The sequence below is a fragment of the Lygodium microphyllum genome, chromosome 7 (genome assembly GCF_053477565.2).
Source record: "Lygodium microphyllum isolate KBCC chromosome 7, Lygodium_microphyllum_v1.1.10, whole genome shotgun sequence".
In the NCBI taxonomy this organism is placed as follows: Eukaryota; Viridiplantae; Streptophyta; class Polypodiopsida; order Schizaeales; family Lygodiaceae; genus Lygodium; species Lygodium microphyllum.
In genome coordinates, this window is record NC_141141.1 from 96,834,619 (window position 1) to 96,857,417 (window position 22,799).

Consider the following 22,799-nt stretch of genomic DNA (forward strand, 5'->3'; position numbering starts at 1 on the left):
GTTGATGTGAGACTGATTGGCCCAATAAAGTCAATCCCCCACTTTTCAAAGAGTTGTCATGCTATTACCAGGGTCAACTCCATATTGTCCTCACGGATGGGTACTTTGGTCCTTTGACATTCGTCACAATGCCTCATGAACTTAGCAGCATCGTGGAATAGGGTGGGCCACCACAACAGCTGAGATTGTAGCACCTTGTGTGATGTAGTATCATTGTTGAAGTGTCCTCCAGCAATTCCACCATGTTCTTCAACAAGCACATCATGCATTTCATACTCACACATGCATATTTGCAATAACCCATCCTGTCCTAGTCTATAAAGCTAGCCGGTAATTAACTGATAGGGTTGAATCTTAAGGATAAGGTGCTTTAGCCTAGCCTTCTCTATAGGTCTCTCAGGCAATCCATGCTCTATGAATTGGACTATGTCATTTTCCCAATACAACATTAAATTGGCCTTGAATAGGTCTCTCTCACTGGACATGTTAAACATGTGTGCATCAGGCAAGTTGTCTATGATGCCCCGTCCAGCAGCTTCTCCTGTGGGTATGCGCGAGACATATGGTTTGCCATGTAATGCTACTTACCCTTGTGTACAACCATAGAGAAGTCAAATTCTAGAAGCAGAAGTAACCATCTAGCTATGGAGTGCTATAGCACAAGGTTTGGTTACTAGATAAAGCAAAGCTTGATGGTCAACGAAGACGGTAAAGGACGTAGCCAAAAGATAATGACGAAACTTCTTTACAACAAATACCATGGCTAGGCCTTCCCTCTCCATTGTGGAGAAATTCATCTCTATATCTATGAGTTGTTTGCTAGCAAAGCTCACAAGATAATCCAGATTATGTTCACCAAATTGGCACAAAATAGCTTCCATGGCGAACTTCGAGGCATCAATGTGCACGTGGAATGTTATGTTCCAATCTTGGCCTCATAGGATCGGTATGGTCGTGAGAGCCTTTTTTAGATCCTAGAGCTGCATTGGAATTCCTTGGTTGACAAGAAAATGATTAGCAATTTGTAAAGGGGTTTAGCGATTAATGCATAATTCAAAATGAATCGCCGATAGTACCCTGTGTGGCCCAGGAAGCACCAAACTCCCTTATTCACAGGTGGTGGTAAATCGATAATGAATCTGACTTTGAAGAAGTCAGTGGGGTGGAAATGTCAGTCTTAGACACCATGTGCCCTAGGATACATTTGTGCTTTTCCTAGAACTGCCACTTTAAGGGGTTCAAGGAGAGATTATACAGCCTACACCATTCAAAGACTATGCAAAGTTTATCTAAATGTTCCTTCCAACTAGAGTGAATACATAGATCCTCAACAAACACCTCTAATTCTCGCTTAAGCATGTCTTTGAAGATGGCACACATGAGGTGCTGAAAGGTAGCTAGTGCATTCATTAGCCCAAATGACATGACTATGTAGGCAAAAACACCCCATTCCATTGCAAACATGTGTAGGGTAGTGGATAGTTATCTCTCTTTATTGCAACATTGACTTTTCTACAATTTACACACACTCATCAAAATTTCCCGTTCTTCTTCAGGACGATCATTATGGGCAATACCTAGTCCGTGTGCTCGATTTCGTAGATGAATCTGGCCTTCAACAGCTTATCTATGTGCTCCTCCTTTTGGTGGTGTGTGCATGCTTTGGATTCATCGACTATGGCCATTGTTTAATTGGTATTGCATCAGGAGTCATTGGGATGTTATGGGTCATGACCCTTAGATCGACTCCTTTGAGTTCATCTAAGGACCAAGTGAATACATCTATGTACCCTCGTAGAGGAGAGCAACAAGATTAGCCTCCTCTTGCTCACTCAAGTCATTAGCTATGAGCATGGGTCAAGGCTTTTCCCCTCCTGCTGCTAAGTTGACTTCCTTGACCTTAGTAGGCCCTTCTATTGGTTCATTTGTTTGTCCTTGCCCCAACAAGATCACTACCCTATTTCCCTTTTTAAATTTCGTAAATTGCTTAGGTAGGTCTTGGGGCTTCCATTGTTCTTTGACTTCCGATCCCTTTGGTTGCTTTCTCTTTTCCTCCTTTAATCACCTACGCCTTAGGTGGACTGGCAAGTCCCCTTTGGTGCATTTGCTCTCAGGTGGTTGGGGTATTTCTAGGTTGCTCTCAAAGCTCACTTGCGACTCAGGGTTAAACTCACAACCTTCGCTAGAAGAAGGAGTTTCCCCAGGTTGTTGCAACTCTGAAGCCGATATACCATTCTAAGGAGTGGTGCGGTACTTGGTTGAACTAATCCAGTTTGCTCATAGTCTATCACTTCTAGGTGGTCCAACCAAGTATGGTCACATTCCATTCTAAAGACTTATCTTTTGATCCTAAAGACATTGGATTTCTGCGGCTTGGAGTCTACCTGCATTTGTTCAATTACTCGGCCATCTGTGTCACACTCTGATGCTCACCGTCTCCTAGGTTTTTGTTCTTAACACTTTTCTCATCTGTGATTAGTGCCCAATTATACATTAGTTTCAAGTTGTGCACTTTGGTCCACCACCACTTCAGCTAGTCCATGAGATCCTTGAGGGGTTTGAGATTGGTAGCTCGGTTACTTGCTAGCTCTCTTGTGAAGTATTCAAGTATCTCCTAGAGCTCGAGTTTGTTAGACGGAATGTGGAAAGGAACATGTTTTTGTCTGCTAGAGCTCCTAGCCATCATGCAAAGTGGTACTAATGGCGAGGTCTTACCCTTTGGTAGAGCTGGGATGTTGTGGCTTTATGGGACTCACTAGCTATCCTTAGAGCCTACTTATAATCCTCTTCGTCATCTGAGAATGATAGGTTGATGGTGGCTAGCACATGCATCCAATCCCACTCGTCCATGTGGGGCAAGGGATATACTTCATTAGTGGCCCATAAGAATTCCTAACCTATGAGTATGCTTTCAAGATAGTGGAGATGGCATCTAGGTCGACCAATGTGGTCTTCCAGGATTCCATCTTGACTCTTACAACCTCTGATTTGTTGCTTAGAATATGAGATCGTTACCCCCATCTTTTATCACTCGTGCTTTTCACATCCAGGGTCGGCCTAGCAAGATGTCGTAGTCCACTTCCTTCATGACTATGAAGTTCACTGAGGATTGGGCTCTTGTTATCTTCAAGGGCCAGACTTTTAGTGCCCCAAATGGCATAACTTTCATTCCATTGGTCAGCATGACATTAAACTTTGCACTCTCCACTGATGGGTTATCCCAAGCCTATAGGACTACATGGCTAAGTACATTGACTCTTGTTCTTGTGTCTACGATTCCCTTTCTTGTGGCATCCCCTAATGCTATGACAAGCATTTTCGTGCCTTCCCACAAAGCATTCATGTGTAAGGACTTAGGCATTGAGTTTAGGGTCAAGCTAGGTATTTGCATGCCTACATTGTGGTCAGGCAAGTCAGTCCCTCCAAGCTCGTTTGGTCTTTCTACCCACTGCTTTAGCACTTGCCATAAGGTTGGATTTTGCCTAAGGAGTTCTCCTAGAGGTAGAGTCACAGGAGCCAATATTAGCATTGTGAGAAAGTTGCCAACCCCCTACTTTTCATTAGGCTCTACACTCATTTGCCTAATTGTGGCGTTTAGGCTTTGTCTATGGGGTGCTACATGTGAGGTGCGGATGCATCTCTTGATCTTAACTAAGTAGGGTGAGACTGGTGTGCTCATGCTAGAGAGCTCATCGATCTCGTCTTCGATAACGGGTTCTGCATCCTTTGGGTGTGCTTTGGGCTTCTCTCACCCACTCCTTGACCTTATCGACCACTTCTAATTGGTGCCTTAGATCGGAATATTCTCCAATCTTGACACTTCCCTTTTTTGCTGTCTTAGAAGTAGATGTCTCTGCTTCTGTGTTTGTGACTTGGTTCCCCTTTGGTAACATGGTGGCACTATTTGTCTTAAGCGTAATCTTCATCTTAGCACTCTTTCTCCTTCTTCTACGGCTTTTTTCCCCTATTGAAATTGCGTCGAGGTTGCTAGGTCTGGGTAATGAAATATCAACCTGCTTTGCCTATGCTCAGGTCATGACATTTAGTGGAATTGGTGTGGCTTCGCCATTAAGTGTCTTACCTCCGAATAGCCCTAATGGTACGGATGGCATGATATTGGAACTAGTGAAAGGTTTCCACCTAGGGCACTTGGCATACAAGTATGTGATCCCATACTCAGGGCACCTCAGGTTGGCCTTGTCTCAATTGGCTTGCTTCCTTTTGAGGCATCAATATGAGATATGCCCTGGATGACCACAAGCTTAGCATGCGATGGGTTCTTGGTTCTGCCCTCCTACACCTCTATCTCTTCCCCTGCCCAATGCCATCACCGAAAATACTGGTATGGAATACATCAAGATGGGATTACCCTCTTCGTCGTACAAGATGTGGGGTGGTCAATTGGTTAGTTATGTTTGTGTGTGCTTCTTTTGATCGATTTCTTTTTTATAGCTATTTTGTTGTTTTGCAGGCATTCTCTGTGCTTGTCTGTGTTTGTGGTGTGTGTGTATATTCCATCTAAATGGCGCCTCAAGCTCCTCCTTCTGTTTAGTATGTCCCATTGATAAGTAGGGATTATTCTTCCCTACTGACTTTTGAGCCTATTACGAAAGCTGGCCTTGCAACTTTCGTGGCTTCTTCAGTCCCTTTGATTCCAGATGATCCAGCCCTATGTGATGAGTTTCTTGCGTCATACAGTAAGAAATCGGGCTTGGTTCATGGTACTTCCATGGTTTTGATACCTACAGGGTTAGGGAAGGCTTTGTCTCTTCCCTACAAAGGAGAACCCTTTGTTACAACCAGACAGTTATTCTCAAATGATGAGATTCTCAAGCTATTATAGAAGCAGACTAAAGAGGTCCTCAATGTCAAGAAGGTGATTAACACTTCAGGAGTGTCTTTCTCAATGATCGCTGCTCCTCTTTGGAAGCTAGTCTGCCAATTTTTCGAAGACAGGTTCATGCCTGCCAAAACACCATCTCACTATTTGTCCAAAGAGCTCTTCACAGCTTCTAGGATGGTGTTAAAAGGGGTTACATTTGACTGGAGTACTTACCTGCTTATTACGAAGATGGACCAACATTTTGTCAAAGTGACCAGAGGGAATGTTACCAATGTAACTTACAAGGGTCCATGTGGTCTAGGTATCCTTGTGGGGTTGATATCCATCCTAGGGATAGGTGGCCTTGAATCATTGGGTGCTGGGATATCTAGTGGAGCTCCCCTTTCGAAATGTGGCAATCTATTCCCTAGGCAGCAAGGCTAAGTGGCTGTGAGTATGGCAATCGCCTTCGGTAATCGGCAATGCATTGCATCATGGCCAAACCTACCGCAATTGGCACATGATCTAGATCTAGGATCCATGCACTTGGCTAGAAGGTGGTTTCCTCTGCAATGCACGTGAGGTCATGCATGCCTTCTCATCATCTCTTGAAGCCTAGCCAACTCTAGCTTCACATTTGCCAAATCCTGGCTTTGGTTGACACTTTTTTCCTTGTCTTGGGTGCTCTGGCTAGGTCTTTCACTAATGGTTGTAGCTCTTTCTAAGGTTTTAGAGGCAATGTTCTCTTGGTTTGTGGATCTTGGGCTTCTCTCCTTGAGCAGGACATCCACTTGTATGGCTTCTTTGAAGACCCTAGCTAGCACATCCCTTTGCAAGTTTGAGTTGCTCACCAAGGCTTGGTAAAGCTCTTCACTTCGGATTTTGTTTGTGAACACGGTGGAGATTGCTCATTCACTAAGTCACTTTGTGGCTAGGATTTTCTTAAAGAGACTCCGCACATGGGTGACGTAGTCTCGGATATCCTCATTGCCTTTTGATTGACATTCATCAGCCTGACGATGAGGCTGTCAAAGTATCTCGCCTCAGAGAATCTCTTGATGAAGAGACACTTGAGATTATTGATGTTATTGCATTCAGCATTTTCTAGACTAGTGTATCACGTTCGTTCTTTATCTCCTAAGCAAAGTCCGAAAGCTTGTGTGTGTTGAGCATGGTCCATGAGGTCATTCGCCTCTCATACTTGCTCAAACTACTCCATAAAGCTGTATGGGTCATTGTTGGGTTGATACTTGTCGAGTTGCTTAGCAACCACATGTATGTTAATCTGGCTCTTAGAATCTGGGGTGATTCCAAGTCCTGCTAGCAATGAAGTTGCAAGGGTTGCTCCACTTTGCTTTGTAGCCGTGTTGTCTAAGCGTCGCTTTGTGAGAAGCTTGCTTAGCATAGGATTAGCCTCTAGTGCTTTCTTCCTCACTCTCAAGCTTTCTCCCTCAACTTAGAAATGAAAAATGAGCTCTCCTCTTGCCCTCTTGACTTCTGAAACCCCTCTTTGCTAAGTCTTTTATCTCCCCCTTCTCTCTCTTTGTCATCTTAATGCCTTGAATCTCTCTTTTCCCTGTTTTGGACTTGTTATTATAGTAGAAACCCTAATGTCTTTTTCTTTGTTTTCCTTGTTTTTTCCTTACCTAAATACATCCAAATCACAAGCAACCACTTACATTGATCCAACCTACTTACCTAAATCCAAAAAACCAAAAAACTTACTTGCAAAGGAGATCAAATACCTCTTCAACGCCCTCGCTTTCTACCTATCTCAAGCACCAATTCGGGGCAAACCCTACTCCAATGCTTGATTTGGAGCACGCAATCACTCAAAGCTTGAATATGTTTGTCTCGACAAACAGAACCAAAATGTGGGAGCTCACGCTCGATCGCCAAGAACCATGGATTGCTTATTATTTCAAGCGTTTCAAGCCAAGTGCAATGGCTACCTCTCACATAGCCATACACACTCTCACGCTTGTAAGTGTAGTAAGCTTATCTTCATGCTCGATCAAGTTACCTCCTTCCTCAAGCACTTCGGTAGCTCCATGATCCAAGGTGCAAGCTCAAGCAAGCTCGATCCTCAAGCTCCAAGCTCCATGCTCCATTGCCGCACACATGAGACAAGAGAAGAGAAGAGAAGAGAAGAAGAAGAGAGGAAAAGATGCAGAGCTTCTCTAACATAGTCCCTCACCCTCACACACTCACTCCCTCACTCCGTCACACACTCTTTCACATACATAAGCACAAGCAAGCAAGAACAGGAAGGAGAAGAAGAAGAAGAAGAGATCTAGTTTTGGCTACACACAAGAATGAGCTTATTCATTCAATTTTTGCCTTTTATACAAGCCCTAATTCCCTTTTGGTACCCATCCTTTTTTTGCATGACCGGCCATTTTAGCCTAGGTCCTCTTTTCCTATTCCCTTCCTATTTACATTATGCTTGCTCTTACAAAAATTTAGGTGCTTTTTTGGGGTCGATCATCCCCTTAGTATTATATGATAACATCTCAAGTGATCTTCTCATGGTTAATTTGTTTTATGCGATTTTCCTTTCTTCTAGCTATCTTTATCCCTTTTAAAAGGGTTACTTTCACTCTAACCTACTTTAGAATATGCTCTTTTGTAGATTTGAGGAGAGATTTTATCTTTTTGAGGTTTGATTGTTGGTCAAGGGCCCATCAACTAGATACTACATGGGAGTTCCTCTCTCTCAACTTGAGAGGTATCTATATAATTTGTGTGGACACTTAAATTAAGGTTTTGAGTTTTGTCACAACAAGCACCTCTCATCATCGGATTCTAAGATTCCAAGAGAACTTATTGATGGTTAGGTTGATTATTGGTTTTCCTTATTTCCAAATTGGGTAATCAAAATTATTGTGAAGGCCCATCTACACGGGTGCATATGTATTAGATCTTAGACTCATTGGTTTTGGTATTTGTTGGTATTAAATATTCTTAATGTTATCCATCCTAATAACTATTTGACAACCATTGTCTTTTGTTATGACATCCTCTTGGGGAGAGGCTGTAGGGGGTTTAAGGTCAAGCAATCCTTTATGAAATGTCATACCTTAAGACATTTAAAGCATGCATTTGGTAGATTTTTAAAAAGTAGTTGTTTCTTTTTACTAATATTACCTTCTAAATGAGTGATGTTTAAGAATTGATGCATGGGCCAATAAGATTCTAGGCCATTTTGTGCATATTGTGCAAAAAACCCATTGAAGATTGGGCTGCCCACAATAGAGCCATAGTATTTTTGTAATGAATTTTCCATGCTTAAAGGATCTTGGTGGAAAAGATTATGAGTTGTGATGCCATGTGTGTGAGGGGCCCCTTTGATGGGGAGATTTCTTAAGGGCTTGTGCTTTAAAGGAAGAAGTTGCCCAAGAAGCCTTGTGATTAATATTTCGTGGGGATAACAATAGCATGCATCTTAGATTAGGAAGGAGGAGGTCAAATTGCTAGTTTGCACTTCACTTTCCACTTTTGCTCTCAGACTTGTAAAACCTCTTTTAATATTAATACAATGTTCAATCTCAAGTTAGTCTCGAAATTAGGAGACTAATAAGAGCTTGCGAGTCAATCAAAGGAAGGTAAAATTGAGTAAATATTTTTTTCTTTTTTTGTGTGAAGGAAGCATTAAGTTATATTGCTGTAAAAAGTATGAATATTTACATCGTGAATGGGGGATGAACCCTGCATAAGTTGTCCAGCCTACATTTTTCTTAGTACAAGCTTAGGTGCTTGACAGACACTAGTTAGGGAGGTGAGTATAGATTTTTATTATTGTATCCTTAAATTGTCATTAGATTGTTTAAAAAATACAACATATTTTAAAATGCCAAGACACTGAATATTGGCGAGGCGATAATGACTGGACCATCCTTGGGATTGAACCCGATCGGAATGTGCACAAAGAGTAAAATGACTCGACCATCCTTGGGATTGAATCCAATGGGAACGCGCACAAAGAGCATATATTTCAAATTCTAATGACAATGTGTGCCAACGACCTGAAGGGCTTAGATTGTCATTAGAATTAGAAATATACACAAAATTGAAATTGCCATTAAAAATTTGTAACTGGTGCCTAACGGCCACCATCGTGTCTCCTTTCGCAATCGACAGCCATCATGTGGCCACCACAGAAAGAAAGAAAGAAAGAGAAAAGAGGGCGACAGACAACGACGACGACGACGACGAAGAAGCCGGCCCTGCCCGCAGGGGAAACCCTAGGAGCTGCAATCCTGCGGCCATGGCTTCCTCGAATTCAGAGGAGCCTCAACTGAAAACGGTCTCTCTCTCTCACACACACACACACACACACACACACACACTTCATACTGCTTGATTTCCCATGCATATTGTTCGTTTCAGTCCACATTAGCTCTCCATGTTACTTTGAAGGGGGAACCTCCAAGCTTTTCCTCGATATGCAAGGTGAGCACATCAGAATACGATGCGCCATCGCCAGCCAGGCAATGCCTCTCAACCATCTGCATTTGGATGCACACGTACAAGAATGGTCGTTGTGGCTTGCTGTCAAGTTTACTCTATTAGGAATAGTATATGCCTGTAAGATTTGTTCTTTCTACAGATTGGCAGCCAGAAAACCTAACATTTTCGCACGGGTGCACGCACATGTGCACGTGCGGTTGAGAGCTTATTAATGATCAATCAAGTCTCTACTATCTGCAACAAGATCATACGAGGATCTATGGCCTGCTTATATTGTATAGTCTCTTAGTATCCATGACCCTTATAAGGCTTAACCTTTACTTCTCAAGCTTTTGTGACGCAATTATTTTTCCACGTTACAGGTGAATGTTCGAATTAAAGGAACTGTGCAAGGGGTGTATTACAGGAAATGGACAGTAGATATTGCACAGACGCTTGGACTGAATGGCTGGGTGCGCAACAGGAGAGATGGATCAGTGGAAGCTGTTTTCTCAGGTAAGCCGTCAGTTGTGGACAGCATGATAGAGAAATGCAAGAGTGGGCCTTCCGCTGCAGTCGTGACTGGCTTGGATGTGAAGCCAGTGGATTTGCCTGTGCCTTCTGGTTTTGAAAGGCGCCCCACTGAATGATATATTGGGGATGGCATAAAGGCATTGACCTTATGCAGGGCTGACAATGGAAACCGATAGGGGTCCTTCCCAGGACTTTGATGCATGTACAATACAGGCAGCTGCTCTGCCATACTATATGCAAGCTACTTGCAGCTAATATGTGCTGTGTAGTGATGTTACAGAAAACACTCTGTACAACCAGTAGTTTAGGAACTTGCAGCACATGGGCAGCATCAAATTTATGGATTGTCACTTCAAAATCTGAACTGCATGTGCCTTGAAAAATTATATGCACTGAAAATACAGTCATAAATTTTAGTGACTTACTTCATACTTGATAGTGTGTTGATCTATTGCCTATGCCTGTTGGCATCTTTAGAGGCTTGCTAGAATGCTAATCAATTCCTTGGACATAATCTTATCGTTTTTAAGTCCAAAACATGTTTTTCACTCAGCTGAACGGGTAATCTCCAACTGCATCTCTGTACCATTAATGGAGTGCTTTGACTCTAGGTATTAGGTAATGGAACTCTGTTGAACATTAGAGTTGCTTCTGACCTTTTGTGTTCGTGAGTAATAAAGAAGCAAAGAGCTAGAAATGGCTGAAAATTTCACAGCAATTACGAAGGCTTGTGTTTGAAATGATGTTGGTGCATTGATCATTCTATAGGTGTGGGCTTTGGTCATGTTGCTATTTTCCTGGAAATCATTAAAAAATTCAGCAGATCAAATGGTGGCCTTGCCAATAAAATTGCAACATTCAACTTTGTTTGACACAGCATGATATATTGCAGAGAGTTTATGGTGTTCTTAAACACCAACTCAGACATATGTATCTGAAAGTGAAGGTGAGCTTAACAACGGAGTTAGCCTTAAGGGTTCATTCACTTGTGATCAAGTGTTTAACCATTGTCATTTGTGGGAACCATAAATCAGAAGTAAAGCAATAAGAACTTGCTGATACTCTTGTGCACGATATATGGGCAAAGGTTCATGGTCTTGAACACCAAAAACGCTGCAGCTCCATGTTCAGGAAATGTCATGTTCATTGCCTTATAAGCTAGCTACAGTTGCTACTGCTTTGGGAGTAGAAATCAGGAGGAAATGTAGTTGAGGACTTGCCATGTCCCGTTTGAAATGCAGGTCTTGTTGGTGATTTGCCATGGAAAATGTATATTCTAAGTCTAGTTTTACATAACAAAGTGAAGGACGACCCCTTAGCAAACTGTTAATCAAACAAAGTGGCTCACTTGAAATGCTGCTCTTCTTGGTAATCGGCCATGGAAAAATGTGTCATTACACAAAATGGAGGACACCCCTATGTAAGTTGTGTACCAATCAAAGCGCTTACTTAGATGTCGGACATCCACTCACCTAAACCATTGGAGAGGACATTATTTGTGTAAATGCTAAATTGTCAAAGTTCCTACCCACCTTTGGATGGGGAGTCTCCCTTGCCACTTTACAAAGTGATAGACAAGGGTGCAGTTTTTGCATGTGCAACCAGTTGAAAAAATTGTGTTTATTAACTTCACTTTTTTGATAGTGTCCTCTTTTTAGTGTAAAAGTAGTGTGCAGTGGATTGTACCTATTATGGAAAAGTGTATGCCCATGCTCTATGCACAGGTTGGGTATTTGCTTAGCAAGCAACCACCACCCCAAATTGATCCCTGTGTCAGTTTTTTCACGAAAGGTACTAAAAAACTATAAATACTCAAGAATTAGTGCACTTAAAATAAAAAACGGATAGATGAATTGATAGTATTTGTACACATAGTTAAAATTTTAAGGTTATGAAGAGTCTTTTTTTGTAAGTTTTGCTAACATTCTTACTACTAGACTCTGAAACAGATAGGTTCTCATGTGTGTAGCTAATTCTTGAAGAGTCTTACCTAGCTTGGGGTGAAGGATGAACTTCACCATTATCCTCACTTCTATGTTGCTCCTAAATACGGCATTTGTCACATTATAGAGGCATGTGGTGTTGATATAGTCCTTAGAAATCTAATCGATAATCATAAGTGCAACTAGGTGAGCAAACTTGAGCACCATGTAGATCTTGAAAGGAGATATGTAAATCTTGACATTTAGAAGTCCCACATAAGGTTGGAAAAGTATTTTTGAGAGGTCATTCAAGGATAAGAGGTTCCACAAAAGGATGAATCTAAGGTAGCAAGTAAGCTTGAAAGGCCATTCAAGGGAGAAAGGTATCGAATAGATTAGTTTAGAGCAACTCTAGTGAATGTATTCTCTCCATGAGGGTGACCCACGCTTGGTCTAGCAATGCTCAATATTTGTGGTGGTGGTAGGGTTAATATAACCCAAGCAAAATTGGGTAGTGAATTTGTGATAACCAGTCATACTTCTTTTTTATGATATGTGTTAATGTGTTTTTGGTGGAATTTATTGATGGGAAACCTCCATGTTTCATTTGAAGATGCAATATCACGGAGCTACCCAATTGAGTGTCTTCATATGGTGTTATTTTGAAATTTATATTGAGTGCACTTGACAACTTATGGCATAGGAAAAGATGGCATCATTTAACAGAACTAATATTCATGAAGCAACAAATTCAACTTTCTTCTTTGTCAAAGGAAAAAATATTTCTTCAATTGAATCATGTATAGATTTACCACCTACAAAATAGGATGTATATTTACCAACTATTTACAAACTACAAGGGGAAATGAAGTCAAATTGGATGATATTGTGGCACACACTCTCTAGACATGAAGCCTTGGCATGCACAAAAAATTCACTTAAATTTGACCAATGTGGTTCAAACAAAACAAATTTCTTGATGGTTTTTTTTGCAAGAAACATAATTCATAGATACGTTGGTCTTAGTGAACATACACCTTTAAGAGTGATTAGTTGTCTTAGTGAACATAAAACTTTTATGAAGATTGAAAGAGAGGGATAACAAGACATGGAGTAAGCAAGGTACCCAAGGTTGTTGCAAGTTGCATTCACGAAAAACCAAGGTTCTTTATCAACTGATTTGCAGAAGTCAATAACTTCGATCAAAGATCAATCCAATTTAATCACATTTTTAAAAGAAATTCCATTTGGATGCTTCAGAAAACCATGGAAAATTGAAGTTGAAGGTTGTCTCTCTAACACCATGATAGATTCTAAAGGAAAGTTGCAAGAATTTATGTGGCCCTTCAGCTGAGATTATTGATTTGAACAGTATACTGTGAAGAATTGATTCACTAGTCTATCACTGAGGTAAAAGATTAAAATCAACCATCTCACATTTATGCAGTCACGAGTTTCTGTGTGGCATTTAGTGGTAAAGATTTCAGCTCCATTCATCTGCTATATCAGATTTGGTATCCAAGTTGATTTCAATGCCATTGCATTTCCATGTCAACACTCATTTTGGTTCCATCTGATTTGGTAGAAAGCAATGTAATTATGCATTTTCTTCTATTGAGGGAGTAGTTGAGTCCCACGAGGTGAGAAAGGTTGCATACAAACATTATGATCATTTTTAAGTGCTCTCTATACAAATGTGAAGCAAGAGCTTGTTAGTTCAATAAGCCACAGTGAAGATTGCAATATCCAAAGCTATCAGTGATCCAATTTCATATATTCATCAATACACTTTTCTTCCAGGAGAAAAAAAAGGCGTTGATTTAGGAGTATATTCAATTACACCAAATCCTACTTCAAATGTGGAAGCAAACAAATTATTATCTTACTCAATAAATGGTTTTAGAAATTTGAAAAGTTCAATTATCAATACAATGGGTAGAGGAGAGGAGGATAGGGTGGGTCATCTTGTTTTACAAAAGCACTCTCAGGTTGGCATATTTACCATGGGGATTCAAGACCAAACTGTTCAAATTAGTCTAGAAGAATAAGCCCATGGGGCTAACAAAAAGAGTGACAAGAGCTTGTAGACCATCCAAGCTCAAAAAGTGCAAAAACATATCACCCTTTTTGTACTTCATGAAGCGCTTGGGCAGGTCCTGGGGTTTCTTCTACCATTCAGCTTCTGACGACTTTTATAGACACCCAGAATCTGGGACAAATGGTTGCAAACCAATGTCACGTTGGATGAATGGTCATACTGAGTCTGATAGTTTTGCTCTTTTATAAGAACTGATTAAAGGTTGAGAGAATGAAATGATTATTCTCGTCAACTTGCAGGTCATACGGGATCTATGCCTTCAAAAAACACACACTGTATTATATACCCATTCCATATTCACAATGAGAGCACATCTAAACTTTCTCCAACCCTGCTTAATATTTTGACAAGACAGGCAAGTGACAAGGATTAGCCACATCATAAACTCAAGTATAATAGCAATACAAATATCCACATCCATATTGTATTACTCCCGATTAAGAACTACCTATTCAATCCCTTCTTTGACATGGGACCATTACAAAAGAAGTCAGGAGCTTAAGTCAGCTTCAAACATCTTTGAAAATCTTGGCCCTCAATCTTGCATGGCAACTCACTGACCTCTGGTGTTAAAGCAAGTGATAAAAACCACGAAATGTTCCAGCCTACACTTGCATCTTCTTATCATTGCGCATTCGCTTCCGAAATTCTCTGTGTTCTTGTGTATATTCACGTTTCAAGAGATGTTTCTTCATTGCAAAATTGGCAGCGTCTGCTAAAGTAAGTGCCTTATCCAAGTCTTCTTGGTTCCCCTCCATAGTATTCAAAAGTTGTGTGCCACCTTGGAGGGATTCTTCCTCAATCAGCCTGAACTCCTGGAAATCTTCTGAGGGAGACAATAACGCTATGGAGGCCACATTCATCCAAGCTGATGCTTTTTGACCTTCTATATCCAACTTTTGTGCAGCACCAGCAACCATCCACAGACATCCAGCTTGATCAAAATGAATACTTGTAGGAGAGAAGTGTTTCGATACCACCACTTTCTGCACACCAATTTCAGACTTATGATAAGAAGAATACCCATTGAAGAGATTGACAGAGAAGTTCAAAAATAAAGCCACTCAATTTCTGTCAACCTGTAAGAGCCTAAGCTGTTTTGACTTCAGATTGCATTTCAACAGGAGAATCCCATCCAGGCTGCAGTGCCAAAGCATGAGATTTAGATATCATTTACATATATCTGGATGCAAAATAACAGGTAAGGCCTGCAAATGCATTCAAAATTATTACCCTCACTTCTCAATACTATATTATACGACGTGTCTTACCTTTCAACTCCCACAGCAACTACAGAGCCATCTTTTGAAGTTGCGATGCATGTGATTGAAAGTGGCTGCTCCTGCTGTCTTACATGATCGTGATCTTCACTCACTAAGGTTGCCTGAGAAGATACAGTGTGTCCAGAATAAGAAACAGCTAGCTATAACAAAACACAGAAAAGCAGACACATTGCAACACCAGCCTGCCTGACCTCTGTAGCCAAGAAAGTGTCCAGAAGCCTTGCTGATTCAAGTTCCCATAAACGCACCTGCCACAGTGATTCATGAACAGGCAGGTTCAAAGACAGGTGCCATGTATGTCATGAATTTTTGGAGAGATGTTTAAACAGTAAGGTATTCCATTTTACCGTGCCATCTCCACCCCCAGATACCAAGAACTGCATGGCATCAAGTTCACCTACAAAGGAGATGCAGGAGACAAAGCTGTAGTAGTGTTCAGTCTCCTAGTACACAGCTCTCTCACTAACTCCCTTGCTCCCTCAAAACCAACCGCCCCCCAAAAAAAACCATTCCCCCTTTTCCTACCCCCCAAATCCAAGGCACCAACCTTTCTTTATCAATCATGAAAACTGATTCTGAAGAAGAAAATTTTCGAAGTAATCCCTGAAACCTTGTTCATTATCAACCAAATGTTGCAAAGAAACAGATTATGCAAAATAAAACATGATTGCACTCATTGTTGACCAAATGTGCCGTTGGAAGAAATGACAGAGGACTTCATGCTCCCAATCCACCTCTATGAATCCATCCATTAGGTTTCAAACACTGCTAAGTTATGGCCTACCAAACTATAGAAAGATAATCCCAAACCTTTTAGGCTTATAGGTTACTGAGCAAGACTGACTTAATGTGAATTTGTCTCCATGTGACTCGTTCAAGAGAAAGAGTGCTGCAACTAATCTGCATTCTGCTCAATAGAGTCCCTAGCCTTGAAAGTAACCTCAAAAGTCCTAGCAATGTATTCTTGAAAGTAACCTTAAGAGTCCTAGCAACTTAGGTCATCTCCCAGTTGTGCCACTGGAGTCCCACTTCACCTTGTTTGCACTAGCAGTGCATGTATCTATTCTCCCCAACTTACCAGAGAGACCTCATATATAAAAGTTGGATGGCACCAACCATTCCTTTTGTAAGCTCAAGGCCCAGTGTAAAGAAATACCCTAACACAGAAACATAAACAGAAATCGTACGACAAAGCACAGATTAATAAAAGAACCTAGGTTAACTCAGAGACAATGAACACAATGAATGAATGAAGTGATAAGACTATTGAATATATGATGCTCATGCAACAAACGCATTATGTAGTGAATGAATACTGAACCTTGAACTCTTGTATCTCAAAGATCAAGGCAAGGGTAATGAGCTGGAGAGTGTGTCGTACTTTGAATGGATCCCGAATTTCAGGAAGGTAGCCTCCGGATGTCGAATACCAGCAAACGCAGCAATGAGAAGCTGGATCTGATGCAGATAGCAGTTAGGAGAGAGAAAGACTAAAAAACGCAGATCGCAGGAGAGAGAAAGACTAAAAACGCAGGCAGGACAGCCTGTAGAAGAGAGAACTGCTAGACGCAAGTAGAACAGCTTGGCGACAGCTTGTAGGAGCTGGCGACTGCTAGAGGAGAGAGAAAACTGCCAAACATAGGTTGTAGATGACGTGGCAAGCAGTACGGCAGTAGGTCTGTGTAGGAACAACAGTCGCCTGACTCGGATCAGGTCCAAATTGCGAGAAGAGGGCTGGAAATCAGGTGCCAACTAATGTAGACAGTAAAGGACTGCTTTGGCTAAGATGTCCTCCGCGAACGGGGTGTGGGCAGCAAGCTGAAACACCTGAAATCTGCAAAAACGAGATTAAAGATTGAATGGAGGGCAGCATATGTATTTATAGAAAGTTTGGGCCCTCCCAAAAGGGTTTCTGGATGTAGGACCCAGAAACTCTCTAGGATTGCGTTTCTTTTAAATAAACAAGGTTTCTTCATTAATAAGCATGTTTTGGGACTATTTAAGTAAAGCTAATGCATTTTTAGCTCAACACCCGGTTCATCTTGGACACCTATGACATGTTGGTGTTCATCACCAAGCCTATTGCCCTAAACCTATACCTAATGATGGTGAGTTCCATGTATAGCACGGATTTGTGAAACACGATCAATGCCAGAGCCTTGATATTTGTACTGACAGTGTGATAGTTAATGTGAACGAGACCACAACCGCTAGCCAACTTTCGACCATATTTTTAAAACTCTATGAGATTCAAGCATTCCTATGAGCTCAACTTAGAGATGTGATTAAGGAGATTGTTGCTTGCCAATTCTCCTACCATGAGGGATCACATGAACAAGATGGAGTAGCTTTAAAGTGTGTTGGCAACTTGAGGGAGGGTGGTTGCATCTAAAGATATGGCAGTCACATCACTTGCTCATTCTCCCTTCCAATTATAACATATTTTCTTCTAGTTTGCTTAACTCATGGACGCATGGCACTTTGACATGAAAGGTGTCGCTTTCTACAATGCTGCAGTAGGAGGCAGAATGAAAAGTTCCAAAATGATGTGGGGAGCTGCAAAAAATTGAATACACAGCAGTAGATGTTGACTTGGCAGGTTGGCGACTGGCTGGATGCAGTAAACACAGGCAGCAGGAACTGGTCCTGCAGCAGCAAATGCAGCATATGGAGGTCACTCAACCGATGGGGATGATTGGAAATGGTGGCAGAAAACTGCTGCCAACAGCTATGCATAGGTGCCGGAGAGGTCTGCAGCTTGAACAGTAGGCAGCAGCACAAAAAGTGCTACAATGATGTGGGCAGCTGCAACAGACTGAAAGCAGCAGTAGATGTTGATGTGGCAGGCTGGCGACTGGCTGCTGGATGCAGTAAACACAGGCAAGAACTGGTTGTACGGCAGCAAACACAGACCATGGAGGTCAATCAACTGATGATGATGGCTGGAAGTAGTTGCAGCAGGCTGGAAAACTGCCGCCAGCAGCTATACGCAGCAAAGGGAAGGCTAGATGCAGGCATCAGGCTGTACACAGCAAGGTCAAACTGAGATATTTGTCAGAAAGGGTGTGGACAGCAGAGAATAGGTGTCAACAATCTGCAAAACAAGGATAGGCTGAGTGGTGGACAACTTGTCTATTTATAGATGAGCGGATCCTCCCAAATTAGATTAGGCTTATGGGACAGACACTCTCTACGAACACATTTCTTTTAAATGAAAGTTTTGCAATAATTGAATTTTGGGGCTGTGACAAAGAGCTAATTAGTTTATAATGCATTTTTAGCTCAGCACTCCCTCTCAAGCCCAACACTAGAACTAGGAAGGGACTATAAACATAGCTCAAGGCCATAATCACCCCAAGGCATGCCGCCCCAAGGAATCAAAGGGTGCTCGGCTGCTCAATGGCCTACCAAGACCTGAAAAGGTGGATTGAACCACTTCGAACTTTCCTTTTTCTTTTCTTTCCTTCTTTTATTTTATTGGGGAGTGTTTTCGTCCTATCAAGCACTTGTGAGTTGTGCACCAAGGGAAAAACGAAAGGGATGGTAAGATCCAATACACAAAGTAGACAATCTATCTTGACACCCATGGGTGTTGATGAAGAGGAAAAGTATAGGGGGTATGTAGGAAAAACTACTATAGATACTTTTTTTGCAAATAAAGTGTGGCTAGTTATATTACTTTAGAAAAAAACCCCAAATACAAGGAAGTGTTCATGCTCAACAAACTAGCTGAAGCTGATGCTGAGTCACAGATATATCAAGTGTGCAAGCCTCTCAGGGCGGTCTAGGGGAGATGGGGGCAAGAAGCCATGGAGGGGGGCTGTATCGCCATCTGGGGTTGCCTGCTTCCATCACAAAAAACAGGTCTTGGCCGCCCTAAGTGCGCATGAAATGAAAACGGAGCTCCTAATGAGCTCAAGACTTGCCCTGCACCTGATCCCATCGTCCGTGGAGGGAGTGGATAATGGAGGTCCAAATCTTTGCTAAGGTCACTTATACTGAAAGTCTCTCTCTGCCAAAAACCTCCTGACACTGCGCCTTCCAAACATGCCATCCAATAAGACTCCCTTTGATCTCCCATACCTCAGAATGGTCTGCTGTGGGCTCCAGTACCCGGCAGATGGGTAAAGCCTCCAAACCGACCACTGCGCATGACCTTGCCTCAATAATGAATATCATATCCTGCATCCCAACCTCATACAGAAGGTGATGGCCCTGGCTGACTGCCTGCCAGTAGAAAGCTCCCCATGAGATGCATCCAAGGCTGGGTGCTATACCGCGGAGGATGCAGCATACTCCTCTCTACACGAGTTGTGCCACCTCACACGACCAGAGGCAATGCTTTGGAGTTTCCACACGCTACTATGTGCAGCATTTACAACCTCCCTTCTGTATCTAGGCTAACCAACTTCCCATTGCCAGGCCTCCATGTGCCACCAGTCATAAGAAATATGATAACCTCCTCAGCCTCCAACTATCCCATAGGCGGCGCCAGAAGGTCCGTCGGAAAGCCTCCTTGATGCTGTGCTCCGTCTAGTACCTGCTACATGACCGCGCCCAACCCATGTTCTCCTACATTAGTATGTGTCTGCCAATCCTGGCTGTGTACTCCAGGAACCTCAGTGGCTTCTTGATGACCGCAGTGGCCGGCCATAGCCACTCTCCTGGATCCCACTCTGGTTCATCAAGTGGCCTGCCCTCCCAAATCTAGAGGTGCCACTCCCTCAGCTCATCCCAGAAGACATAAGGGTCCAACCGCCATGTCTTCCCCTAAAGGCCAACCACCCGAATCCTCCTCCATGAAATGATAGCTATCCCCTCATCTTGCTCCCCTCTATCAAGGGCCAAACGCCCCCCCTCCTGCACGGTGAAGAAAGTCCCATGTGGAGCGCCGCTTACTCTACTTGCCACTTGTAGGGGGATACTTGTTGGCGAAAACCTAGTGGCCCATACCTCCCCGGGCTCTACCGGCTCTCGTATCGGGGGGGCAAGCCACTCCTTAGGAATTGCTACGTCTAACTCCCTTCTCAACTCAACTCCTCTGGCAGTCTGACGCTCGCTGCTGCACCTTCTCATCCACCATCCTGTACACCTCCCGCCATGTCCTGATGGTACGAGTCGGGCCCGCCTCCCAACTAGCCCATTGGATGTAGGGGCGTTTGCCAATCTATACCCCATCCTAATCTTTGACCTGGGCGTTCCAGATCACCAACTGGCGGTTTATCTCCTCCTGATATCTTGGGAGGCTCTAAATTAGGGCCTTACAGAGGCCTTGCCACACACGAATCAAGTTGCGTAGAAAGGGGGGTCTTGGGGGAGGGGGGGCGGGGGGTGATCTAGGCTATTGTGAAGATTAATCTCAAGGACGGCCTATCCCATCTCCTTTGTGACGAGGGATGGGATGTGATCCCAGACCTACTGTCTACATCACTGTCCTCTAGCTGAGGCTGTCTCCTACTAAAAAAGGCATCTGTAGTAGTCGGCGGCAATCTCCGTCACCTTGTTTGGGATAGAACGAGTCCTCCCATATTGATCCCGAAGGTTGCGTATCTGCTCTTCTGAGGTGCGGGGCTGGTGCACTTGGAAAAACTCCCTGCACATCATATCCCCCTTCCGTGCCCAGAAGGCTCCTAAGGTGTGGAATGAGAATTCCGAGCGCTTGTCCTCTAGGCCGGCGATGGCTGCTCGTGCGCACACCTCTTGTGCGTGGAGGGTAGGATCCCCTGGTACCTCTTGTAGTAATCTCTACGTGGCTGTAAGGTCCCACCGGAGTGCTCTCTCCTCCTCCTAGCTCTGCTGCCTGGCCTGTAGGGCTGCCTCCTAGCAGATACTGCTCGACTCGGCCAGGGCCTTTGCGATCCGGTCCCTCCTGCCCCACTGCTTGGTCCAAATCTGTCTCTTAACCTCCTCCCTTCTATAGATCGAGTCACGGATTCAACACGATCGTGTGTCTAGGGTAGATGCTGGGGGGTCAAGTGTCAGGAAAACCAGACAGTGATCGGATAAAGTGGTGGCCTCCACGAAAGCATCCCCACTCTTCCACATAGAACCTGTCCAACCGCTCCAGCAGGACTCCAAGCATCGTGTGCTCCTACTGCTAGTAGAAAGTCCTCCCATGCCTCTTGCTCCTCCCCAGCCATGCCCTGGTAGTTTTTGCCTCTGCCCTCCTGCTGGTGCTCTAAGGCCTCTAGGTTGTTGAAGTCTCCTCCAACAATCCAAGAATCCACCTCTGGGAGTCCTACTGCAATCTCCACCCAGAACCTGCTACGTGTCCTAACCTCAGTAGGGGCATAGACATTGAGGACTCCAAGGTAGGAGTCCCCAATATCCAATCTGATCGATAGAACCCTCCCTGCCACTATCGCCCCCCTGTAGTCTCGTACACGGGCGGTGAGACTCCTGCCAATAGAGGTGCATACGCCTCCATTCTTGCCATTGGGACCAATGGTGTGCTCCCAGTAAGTGTGAACTATTCGGGAGTACCTTTCCTACCCTCTGGGCTTGGGTTGGAGTGAGCTTGTGCTCCTGTAGAAATAAGATGTCGATCCGTTCGGCAAGGGTAGGCTATAGCTCTTGCTGAACAATCAACTTCTTGGAACCACGTGCTCCACTATAGTGGAGGCTATTAACATTCCAGGATGCAAGATGTAAACTCATAGGGAAACCTGTGACTACATCTGTTCGGTGTGGAAGCTGTTGATGAAGAAGAGAAGCTATGAGGCATACGGATATGCTTCGTTGCCAACCTGGACGGTGAACTTCATTCCCCCATGGTAGCCCTCGGGCGGACCATGGGGTTGATGGATGCACCTTGTGATACCTCCAGGGCATCTATCAAACAGGCTGAGAGGCGAGCCTCTGTACATTGGTAGAAACGGGCCGCCTCTACCAAAGGGCACTCGATCACATCCATCGGAGCTCTCCACTGCGGAGGGGCTCGAAAAATAATGCTCAGATGTGGGACCTCAGCCCCAGCCCACGAGTTAATGTTCATCATGCAACCTGGCCACTGCTGGGAAAAAAGTACTAGTCCACCTTCTTCCATCCACTGGGAGATGCGGTCTGCCACTTGGCTCTTCAACTCCTCCTCTATCTGAGTCGTTGTCCAGTCTCCTGTGTGAGAGATCTGAAGGAAAAAGGCTTAGTTTAGTCCATCCGCTGGTGCTAGTAGATGTACCTTGCCGCTCCTTGACTTGCGTACCACGAAGATTCCCACCTCCAAGGGTAGTGGGAACTCTCCGCATGATGGAGGTTGACTAAGCTGAGAGTAAACATGGCGGATAACACACACACACAAAGTAGGGAGTAGCAGAAAGAAGAGTGAGTACACGACACCTTTGATGTTCGGTACAAAAGACTAGTGTATCTCTTTAGATTTTAGATAGATATATATGAAACTACAAATGTGCTAAGGGTGTGTTCACATTTGTGCACATAAGAAAGGCATGATGGCCCTTTATTCCCAACAAGCTTCCACCTAAAGGCAATGTGCCTCAAGAGGAGAAAAGAATCAGCTAAGTTAGGTATGTACAAAGCTGAAATACATATACCTATCCAATTCCCATAATCTGTCGGCAATAAGCAAACCACTTTGTTGGAAGACCCTTCGTGAGAAGATCTGCAAGATTATCATCTGTATACACTTTGACAAGCTCAATGCTCTTGTTGTCAAGTACATCTCTAATGAAGTG

At 43.3% G+C, this 22,799-nt stretch overlaps 2 protein-coding genes across 2 annotated transcripts in view; one reads left to right on the forward strand and one right to left on the reverse strand.

Annotated features, from left to right (window-relative positions):
• The first annotated feature begins 8,941 nt into the window (after positions 1-8,941).
• Positions 8,942-10,234, forward strand: LOC148033730 (uncharacterized). The gene is made up of 2 exons (XM_087681710.1): positions 8,942-9,128; positions 9,655-10,234. Exons 1-2 carry the CDS (start codon positions 9,090-9,092, stop codon positions 9,919-9,921), a joined length of 306 nt encoding a protein of 101 aa, XP_087537836.1. The 5' UTR covers positions 8,942-9,089; the 3' UTR covers positions 9,922-10,234.
• A 3,951-nt stretch (positions 10,235-14,185) lies between these two features.
• TRM82 (Transducin/WD40 repeat-like superfamily protein) overlaps positions 14,186-22,799 on the reverse strand; it is a 91,514-nt gene continuing 82,900 nt past the window's right edge. The window contains exons 6-10 of the mRNA XM_087681711.1: positions 15,456-15,531; positions 15,300-15,356; positions 15,097-15,209; positions 14,905-14,965; positions 14,186-14,811 (exon numbers count right to left, since the gene is read on the reverse strand). Of these exons, the coding sequence (XP_087537837.1) occupies positions 14,431-14,811; positions 14,905-14,965; positions 15,097-15,209; positions 15,300-15,356; positions 15,456-15,531 (688 nt within the window). The 3' untranslated portion in view covers positions 14,186-14,430. The remainder of the gene's footprint in view (positions 14,812-14,904; positions 14,966-15,096; positions 15,210-15,299; positions 15,357-15,455; positions 15,532-22,799) is intronic.